Genomic DNA, 10072 nt, shown 5'->3' with positions numbered 1-10072 from the left:
AGAACTAGAGGGCATAGGTTTAGGGTGAGAGGGGAAAGATATAAAAGAGACCTAAGGGGCAACTTTTTCACACAGAGGGTGGTATATGTATGGAATGAGCTGCCAGAGGATGTGGTGGAGGCTGGTACAATTGCAACATTTAAGAGGCATTTGGATGGGTATATGAATAGGAAGGATTTGGAGGGATATGGGCCGGGTGCTGGTAGGTGGGACTAGATTGGGTTGGGATATCTGGTCGGCATGGACAGGTTGGACCGAAGGGTCTGTTTCCATGCTGTACATCTCTATGACTAAACTGTAAGGGGAAAAGGCAGAAAGGTGGGGTCAGAGTTATCAGATCAGCCATGATCTCATTGAATGGCAAACAGACTGAATGGCTGACGTCTGCTGTTGCATCTGATGGTGTCTTGTTATTAGGACTAATGTCAAACATATGTGACTCCTCAGATGCTGAAACAGTCCATGTTCAAATGCAACAAGACCTGCACTATATCCAGGTTTGGATTGACAAGTGGCAAATAACATCTGTACCACTCAACTGCCAGGCTATGATCATCTCCAATAAGAGATACTTTAATCCCATCCCTTGATATTCAACAGTGTTACTATCACTGAATCCCCCACTATCAACATCCTTGGGATTACCATTGATCAGAAACTCAATTCAATTCACCACATAAACACAGTGGGTACAAGAGAAGGTGAGAAGCTCGGAATACTGTGGTGAGTGACTCAGCTCCTGACTACCCAAAGCCTATCCCACCATCTACAAGGCACAAGTCAGGAGTGTGATGGAATACTCCCCACTTTCCCTGGATGGGTGCAGCTCTAACAGCACTCAAGAAGTTTCACACCATCCAGGATGAAGTATCTCACTTGAGTGGCACCACACCTACAAATGTGTATTATCCACAAGATGCACTGCTGAAATTCACCAAAGATCCTCAAACAGTGCCTTCCAAACCCATCACCAACTTCCATCTAGAAGGACAAGGGCAGCAGATACATGGGAACACCACCCCCTGTAAGTTCTCCTCCAAGCCACTCACCATCCTGATTTGGATATATATCCCCGTTCTTTCACTGTTGCTGGGTCAGAATCCTGGAATTCTCTCCCTAAGGGCATTGTGGGTCTAGCCACAGCACATGGACTGCTGCAGTTCAAGAAGGCAGCTCACCCCCACCTTCTCAAGGGCAATTAGGAATGGGCAATAAAACAGGCTGGCTGAGCCAGTGACATCTCAGTCCCATGAGTGAAGAAAAAGAAAATTCACATAAATCTTGTCTGTCCTGGCTTGAATGTGATCCCAGTTTTCCTGTGATGAAGTGGGCAGATCATATCAGCTGGAACTAGCAGAGGTCTAACAAGGTGTTTTTCACAGTTTCAGTATTATGTTCATCCTGGTCCAGGACCTCTCCTGAGATTGAGAAGGACCCTTCAGCACCTCCAGGTTTGTAGATTGCAGTCAAAGCTCTGTCCCTTTGCCCTTGAGTTGACCCACTGTTCAGCTTTGATGACTTGTGTCAGAGTACAGCTGGTCCTGCCTGCCAAGTGAGTGTGCCAGCGAATGTCACGGGTAACTTACTAATGAATGCTGACATTCTACCACTCACAAGTAAGGAGGTCAGCCAGGACGATTACACAAACTAACTCTTTCTGGATACGGGTGGAAAATTATTCAAAGGCTTTTCAAGAGGTGTCCCCTCATTAGTTTGTCCGCAGCTTGAATACTGTTGCATTGAACACCCCAGCACCGACTAATCTTACCACACATTCAGATAGTCTTGCAGTGCCCTTTGAATATGTTAAATGTATGGGCTGGGACTTTAGCTATTTGCTCCTGACACAATCAGAATCATTGTCAAGCTGACATTTAAGGCAAGCTTAGGAGTTCCACAAATGACCTTTATGAACTTAAAGCCCCTCAGTCATCAGCGACAGCAGCTTAACTCTTTCGGTGCTGGATCTACCTTAACTGGCCCGTAGTCAAATGAATAGATTTATGTCAATGTTTGCCTTGAATGAACAGTTATAGCAAACAGAGCAATCTTTTTCATTGTCGTGTACCTCTATATTTCTTTCCTTTAATAGCTCCATTGTCCGATGACGTATATTTGTCCTCCACCATCCTGTCCTCCTCACTCGCTGGGGGAGAAGCAGTTGCTGCTGAATTCTCAGCTGGATTTATGAGGAACCATCTCAGAATAATGGCCCGAGGTTCCCCCCCCCACCCCCTTCCTCTGGTATAAGGGAGGCAATGGTCCAGTGGTATTACCACCAGCTGTAGAGCCAGGCAATGTTCTGGGGACCTGTATTCAAATCCCGCCATGCCAGATGATTGAGTACAAATCCAATACAAAATCTGGAATTAGGTGTCAAATGATGACCATGAATCGATTATTGAGGAAAACTTATCTTCGTCATTCATGCTCTTTAGGGGAGGAAACTGCTGACCTGCATGTGACTCCAGACCCACAGTAAGACGTCCTGTGGGCAATAAATGTTGGCCTGCCCAGAAACGCCCACCTCCAACACGTCGGTAAATAAACAAAAAAACTTCACTTTCCCGCTCTCTTCCTCAGTCCCTGGGCAGCTCCTAATCTCAATGCAGAACACACTCAATGTTCCCTGTTTGCAGAGGAAGAGGTTTATAAGTGAGAACATTCTTTTCCAGCAAAATGGCAATGTTTTATTTCAAGATTGTCAGCTCATGTTTGATACTCTCCAGCCAGAGCAAAAAGATTCTCCATCTCTACCCAGTCCAACATTCTTAGAATTCAATATGGCAGTTCAGCACTCCCCCAGCACTGACCCTCCGACAATGCGGCACTCCCTCAACACTGTCCCACTGACAGTATGACACTCTCTCAGCACTGGCCTTCCAACAGCGTGGAGCTCCCTCAGCACTGACCCTCCAAGAGTGCAGGACTCGTTCAGCACTGACCCTCCGACATAACAGCACTCCCTCAGCACTGACCCTCCGACAATGCGGCACTCCCTTAATACTGTCCCACTGACAGTGCAGTTCTCCCTCAGCACTGACCCTCCGACAGTGTGGCACTCCCTCAGCACTGTCCCACTGACAGTATGACACTCCCTCAGCGCTGACCCTCCAACAGCGTGGAGCTCCCTCAGCACTGACCCTCCGACAGTGCGGCACTCCGTCAGCACTGACCGTCCGACAGTGCGGCACTCCCTCAGCACTGATCCTCCAACAGTGCGGCACTCCCTCAGCACTGACCCTCTGACAGTGCGGCACTCCCTCAGCACTGACCCTCCAACAGTGCAGCACTCCCTTAGCACTGACCTTCCAACAGTGCGGCGCTCCCTCGGTATTGACCCTCCGATAGTGCAACTCTCCCTCAGCACTCAGCCCCCGAGAGTGCAGCACTCCCTCAATACTGACCCTGTGACAGTGCTGCAGTGGGAGTTGGTAGTCTTATGTGATGGAGTGGAGATTTGATGAGACTCCCAAACTCAAGTTAAATTAGTCAGCAGGGACAAACCAGAAAGGAGCTAAGTGGGCCCTGAGCTCAGTGTTTTTCTGACATACTCACCCTCGCTCCCCGTTTCCCAGGAGGACCCGTTGCACCAGGTGGACCTGGGGGACCCTGTCATGAGAAATAAAGATGAGTAAATCACAGAATTATTACAGTGCTGAGCAGGCCATTCAGCCCATCATGTTCAATGTACAGAACTAAATTAATATTCACCAGAAAGGAATTTTACAGCACAAAAACAAGACATTCACCTCAACTCATTTTATAATTCATTCCTGGGATGTGGCATCACTGGCTGGGCCAGCATTTATTGCTCATCCCTACCTGACCCTTGAGAAGGTAGGGGTGAGCTGCCTTCTTGAGCCGTTGCAAGCACACAATGCTGTCAGAGAGGGAATTCCAGGAATTTTACTTAGTGACGCTCAGAGAACAGTGATATATTTCCAAATCAGGATGGTGAGTGGCTGAAAGGGGAACTTGCAGGAGGGTGGTGTTCCTCTGTATCAGCTGCCTTTGCCCTTCTCAATGGAGGTGGTCGTGGGTTTGGAAGGTGCTCTTTGACAGAGCTACTGAGTCGCTGGGTCTAAATCCTAGAACTCTCTTCTTAATGGTATTGTGGGTCTACATACAGCACGTAAATACTGATCCAGCCAGTGACACCCTCATTCTCTGAACGAAGAAAAAGGATTCTGTAAAATTGAGGTCTTCCAAAACCCAGCTACATGTATCTTAACTTTCAGTAAATTCGGCTCAACAATGACCCTTTGTGCTTGCTGACTTAACGTTGATTCCCAATCAGGCAGTATCTTGACTTTAAAATTGTTTCAGATCCCTCCATGTCTTGGCACGTCCCGATCACTGGAATCTCCTCCCTTTCCAAAATCACTCACAATATTGGTCCCCTCCCTAATTCTGAAATATGGAGTTTGTTTAATATCGATCGCTCCACATTGCCTTTGGTTGCTTGGTCTCCAGGTTATGGAAATTCCATCTTAAACCTGTCAACCGTCCGACCTCACTTTCCATTCTTCCGTCAGATCTTAAAACATACATCTTCAATCAAGCCTTCAGTCATCAAGCCCAATATTTCATTACGTGGCTCCGTGTATTTTATAATGCTCCTGCCATGTCCCTTGGATGTATAATTCTTAGTTGTTGTCTTCATCTAGAAAGGTCTCTTTGTAATTGAAACCACCTCAATTCTGACAAATGATATTGCAGAACTTTGAAAATGTCTTAAAAGTAAAAAAAAAAGGATTTGTAGTTCTTCAATCAAAATAAATAGAGGCCAATCAGCCCATCAGGTCTGTTCCTGAGTATCTACATTGCCCATACTGTAGATGCTGCAAATTTTAAATTAAACGAAAACAGAAAACACTGGAAACATTCAGAAGGTTCAACAGCTTCTGTGAGAGAGAGATCAAAGGCCCGACACACTGTGGTTATTTCATTAGACGAGAGAAGTCTAGACTAATCGTGTGGCAAGAGTTAGCTCAAATGGCAGCTGGAGCATCTCAATTCAGTCAATTAAGTAAATCTGGAATCAAACACTGACCTCAGCAAATGGGGACTGTCAAACTATTGGATTGTGCCTTTAAACAAAAACATCTGGGTCATGAATGTCCTTTCGAAGGGGAAATCTGCAGTCCATTCACAGTCTGGCTTACAGGTGACTCCATACCCACAGTGATGTGGGTGTGTCCTAAATCTGAAATGGCCCAGTCAGTCCCTCAGATCGAGTTAAGATGATGGCTGAGGATCACTTCCATGACGGCAGCCTTTCCAGTGATGCTCATGTTGTATGTAGAAGGGATGAACAGCACTCTGCTCTTCTCTCTCTCTCTTTCTCTCTCTCTCTGAGGCTGCAAAGAGTTAGCAGCATCTTCAAGCTCCACCAACACAGTTAAGGAAACAGCAAACACAACCAATCACTGGGAATGTTCAGCATCATTTTCCATTGGGAGATTCTGAAGGGCATGGATAGAGTGAAGCCATACCCCTTAGGTGAAGGGTCAATAACAGGGGGGCATGAGTGGTCCTCTTGTGACGCAGTGGTATTATCCCTACCTCTGGACCAGGATGCCCAGATTCAAGTCCCACCTGCCCCAGAGGTGTGTAATAACCTTTCTGAACAGGTTGATGAGGGCGGAACAGTGGCTCAGTGGTTAATACCACTGCCTCACAGCGCCAGGGACCTGGGTTCAATTCTAGCCTCGAACGACCATCTGTGTGACGTTTGCACGTCCCCCCATGTCTGCGTGGGTTTTCTCCGGGTGCTCCACCTTCCCCCCAACAGTCCAAAGATGTGCAGGTTAGATGGATTACCCATGCTAAAATGTCCACTGTAACCAGGAAGTGCAGGTGAGGTGGGTTATCCTTGGAGACTGCAGGGTTATGGGGATAGGATGTGGGTTTGGGTGAGATGCTCTTTGAAGGGTTAGAGTGGACTCAATGTGCTGAATGGTCTGCTTCCCTGCAGGGATTCTATGACTCTAAAAAGAGGTAACAAGGGAGTATAATTTTAAGGTAAAAGGCAGGAAGTTTAGAGGGGATTTGAGGAAAATGCTTTTTCGCCAGAATGTAGTGGGTTCTGGAATGCACCGTCTGGGAGGGTAGTTCAGGAAGGAAACCTCATAACCTTTAAAAAAAGTACTTGAATGAGCATTTGAACTATCAGAGCATTCAAGGCTGTGGGTTTAATGCGGGAAAGTGGGACAAGTGTAGATTTAGCTTTGATGGCACAGACTTGATGGGCCGAATGACCTCTTCTGTACTGTATGAATGATTCAGTAAAACAACTGATCGATGCAGGAAAAATAACGAAGTTTGCAATCATTTAGCAGCTTTAGTGTAGCAAAGTATACAGAGACGTTCATGTAAATGGCTCTGAAAGAGTTAAATGTGAGAATCTGTGTTAAGCTCCACCCATTCTTATGATGTCATATAGTCGTGGCTGAGGAAATGGACAGAGTAACTCCAGATCATAAATGTTTTGTCAATGTCTCCCAATGTCTTAGTAAGAATGTCTAACCTGATAACGTAACATGTACGTAGACGCTATTAAGCTATAAACTACAGCTTGTTTCAGACAAGAGCATCTTGTTGTTATGAAAGAAGAAAAATTGCAAAAGCTGAGTATTTTGGCAAGAAGAATGAAGGAATACAGTTTTCCAGAAACAGAGAAGCACTGCAGAATGGCAAAGTGCAGAGACTGAGATGTTCAGGTGTTTGAAACAGCAAAGGTTCAGAAAGTAAGGACAGCACATAACTCAAGAAAGCTAATGGAAAAATTCCAATGGGCGAAATTCTGCCCACAGTAAGTGCCCTTTACTGTGGGTGGCACCGTGGCACAGTGGTTAGCACTGCTGCCTCACTGCACCAGAGACCCGGGTTCAATTCCTGACTCAGGCGACTGACTGTGTGGAGTTTGCACATTCTCCCCGTGTCTGTGTGGGTTTCCTCCAGGTGCTCCGGTTTCCTCCCACAGTCCAAAGATGTGCAGGTCAGGTGAATTGGCTATACTAAATTGCCTGTAGTGTTAGGTAAGGGGTAAATGTAGGGGAATGCGTGGGTTGTGCTTAGGCGGGTCGGTGTGGACTTGTTGGGCCGAAGGGCCTGTTTCCACACTGTAAGTAATCTAAAGAGCAATTGGACATAAAACTGAAGATGTTATATCCCAGGGCAGTGGTGAGACCACATCGCAAATACTGCATATAGTTTTGAAATCCTTCTTTCAGAAGAATGTAAATGCGATAGGAGATAGTTCAGAGGAGACTGACAGGATTGATCCTGGGAATGAATGGGTTGGGTTATGGGGAATTATTGGACACACTGGGCTGGTTCCCACTGGAGTTTAGGAGAGTGAGGGGTGACCCTGATTGAAGTGTATCAGATTCTGAATGGTCTGGACAATGTGGATGTGTGAAAGATGCTTCTTCTTATGGATCAGTGCAGAACTAGGACCCAATTTTAAACATTGGTCTCACTCTTTCATGACCAAGAAAAGAGAATATGCTGTGTGACTTTGGAACTCTCCAGCTCAGAAGGCAATGGTGGTGGGGTCACTGGATGTTTTCTATGACAGAGGTGGAAAGAATCTTCTTAGGAAGAGGACCAGAGAGCATTGGAGTAAATGGGAATGTGGAATGTGAAACATACACAGCTCAACCACGAGCTTATTGAATGGGAGAGCAAATTTGAGGCACCAAGTGGTCTACTTCTGAAGGTACTGTCAAAGGGTCAGTGCTGAGGGAGTGCCACATTGTCAGAGAGTCAGAGCTGAGAGAGTACCGCACTGTCAGAGGGTCAGTGCTGAGGGAGTGCTGCACTGTCGGAGGGTCGGTGCTGAGGGAATGTCACACTGTCAGAGGGTCAGTGCTGAGGGAGTGCCGCACTGTCAGAGGGTCAGTACCAAGGGAGTGCTACACTGTTGGAGGATCAGTGCTGAGGGAGTACTGCACTGTCGGAGGGTCAGTACTGAGGAAGTTGCTGCACTGTTGGAGGGTCAGTGCTGAGGGAGTTGCTGCACTGTTGGAGGGTCAGTGCTGAGGGAGTGCTACACTGTTGGAGGGTCAGTGCTGAGGGAGTGCTGCAATGCCAGAGGGTCAGTGCTGAGGGAGTGCGACACTGTCAGAGGGTCAGTGCTGAGGGATACAGCACTGTCAGAGGGTCAGTGTTGAGGGAGTGCCGCACTGTCAGACGGTCAGTACTGAGGGAGCGCTGCACTGTTTGAGGGTAAGTGCTAAGGGAGTGCCGCACTGTCGAAGGTCAGTACTGAGGGAGTACTGCACTGTCAGTTCATGAAGGAGTGCTGCACTGTTGGAAATGTTGTCCTTTAGATATAATGTTAAGCTGAGTCATGACTGCCCTCCCAGTTGATGATAAAATATCTATTTCCACTGTCAAAGTAGGGAATTGCCTCTGTGTGTCTATCCCTTAAGCAGCATCACATCAATTGTGTAGCTGGACGTTATCGCAATGTTACTTGTGCGAGCTTATTGTTTCCAAATTTGTCCCGTATTTCCTTTATTCCAACTATAATTGCTTTTCAAAAATGACTTTTTTGGAGGATGAGCATTTTTGGATCCCCTGAAGTTAAGGAAGGTACTCTCTAAATGTCAGTACATTACTCCAGTCTCTGAAACCAGCAGCTAGTGTGTAACCTGCTGAACCTCAGGCATGACACGTTTGGCCCCCATTGTCTAGTACATTGTAAAACGATAACTTGTAACGCACTGTTGAATATTCCATCAAATGAGTGATCACTATTCTTTATAGGCTTCTGGAAGCAATAAAAATGAATCATTGAAATTTTATGTTGCCATTTTCAACAGAATAAACATCCAGCGAGCAAAATCTAGCAAAGTACAGCACAGGCAGGGGCCATCTGAAATTTGAGTCTCTGTTTCAGTGGTCTGGCTAGGATTGGAAATTTTTTCTCAATGTCCACTTTGCCATTTGAAATGCCTCAATTGATGGTCAGTGATTAACATTCTGTCTTAAAGGAACCTGAGCCCCTGCCAGTTCAGTCTTTCCAGATTGATATCATAATTTTGGCTACTATCCTTCAATATTAACATACACTGATCTAGGTTAAACCACACTGATTTATAACAGGCCTCTGAACAATATATACCACACTGATCTATATCTATCACCTGAAATCGGCTGATAGGAATACACACCAAATTGTATGAATCTACATTGACTAGATTCCCTACAGTATGGAAACAGGCCCTTCGGCCCAACAAGTCCACACCAACCCTCAGAAGATTAAACCACCCAGACTTAATCCCCTACCCTATATTTATCCATGACTAACGCACCTAACACTATGGGTAATTTAGCGTGGCCAATTCACCTAACCTGCACATCTTTGGATTGTGGGAGGAAACCCGCACAGACATAGGGAGAATGTGCAAACTCCACACAGACAGTCACCCGAGGTAGGAATGGAATCTGGGTCCCTGGTGCTATGAGGCAATAGTGCTAACCACTCAGCCACTGTGCTACCCCTGCTGCTGATCTACAATCAATCCAGACCAATCTATATCAGTCTACAATGATCTGTATCAATCTATAGTGGTATATACAGTATATCAATCTACAATAATATATATGTGTAGAAATGTATAGTTATATAAACATATATCAATCTACAATGCTTTGATTTCTGGTATCAGACAGGGAGGTAACACTGACATTCAGGCAGATGCAGGGACCCTGCTGTGAATAAGCGCTCAGCCTGGACTGGTAAGCTAAAATGTAGGTAGGTAAAAACAATGACTGCAGATGCTGGAAACCAGATTCTGGATTAGTGGTGCTGGAAGAGCACAGCAGTTCAGGCAGCATCCGAGGAGCAGTAAAATCGACGTTTCGGGCAAAAGACCTTCATCAGGAATGAAGGCAGAGAGCCTGAAGGGTGGAGAGATAAGTGAGAGGAGAGTGAGGGTGGGGAGAAAGTAGCATAGAGTACAATAGGTGAGTGGGGGAGGGGACGAAGGTGATAGGTCGGGGGCAGGGGAGGGTGGAGTGGATAGGTGGAAAAGAAGATAGGCAGGTAGGACAAGTC

General features: G+C 46.2%; 1 protein-coding gene across 3 annotated transcripts in view; it reads right to left on the bottom strand.

Annotated features, from left to right (window-relative positions):
• Positions 1–10072, bottom strand: part of LOC122554101 (collagen alpha-1(XXIV) chain) — a 461503-nt gene that overhangs the window by 301179 nt on the left and 150252 nt on the right. For all 3 annotated transcript variants that reach the window (XM_043698575.1, XM_043698576.1, XM_043698577.1), the window contains exon 4: positions 3559–3612. In XM_043698575.1, the coding sequence (XP_043554510.1) occupies positions 3559–3612 (54 nt within the window). The remainder of the gene's footprint in view (positions 1–3558; positions 3613–10072) is intronic.

This window comes from Chiloscyllium plagiosum, chromosome 11, assembly GCF_004010195.1.
Source record: "Chiloscyllium plagiosum isolate BGI_BamShark_2017 chromosome 11, ASM401019v2, whole genome shotgun sequence".
Lineage (NCBI taxonomy): Eukaryota > Metazoa > Chordata > Chondrichthyes > Orectolobiformes > Hemiscylliidae > Chiloscyllium > Chiloscyllium plagiosum.
This window is presented reverse-complemented; position numbering and strand designations above follow the sequence as displayed.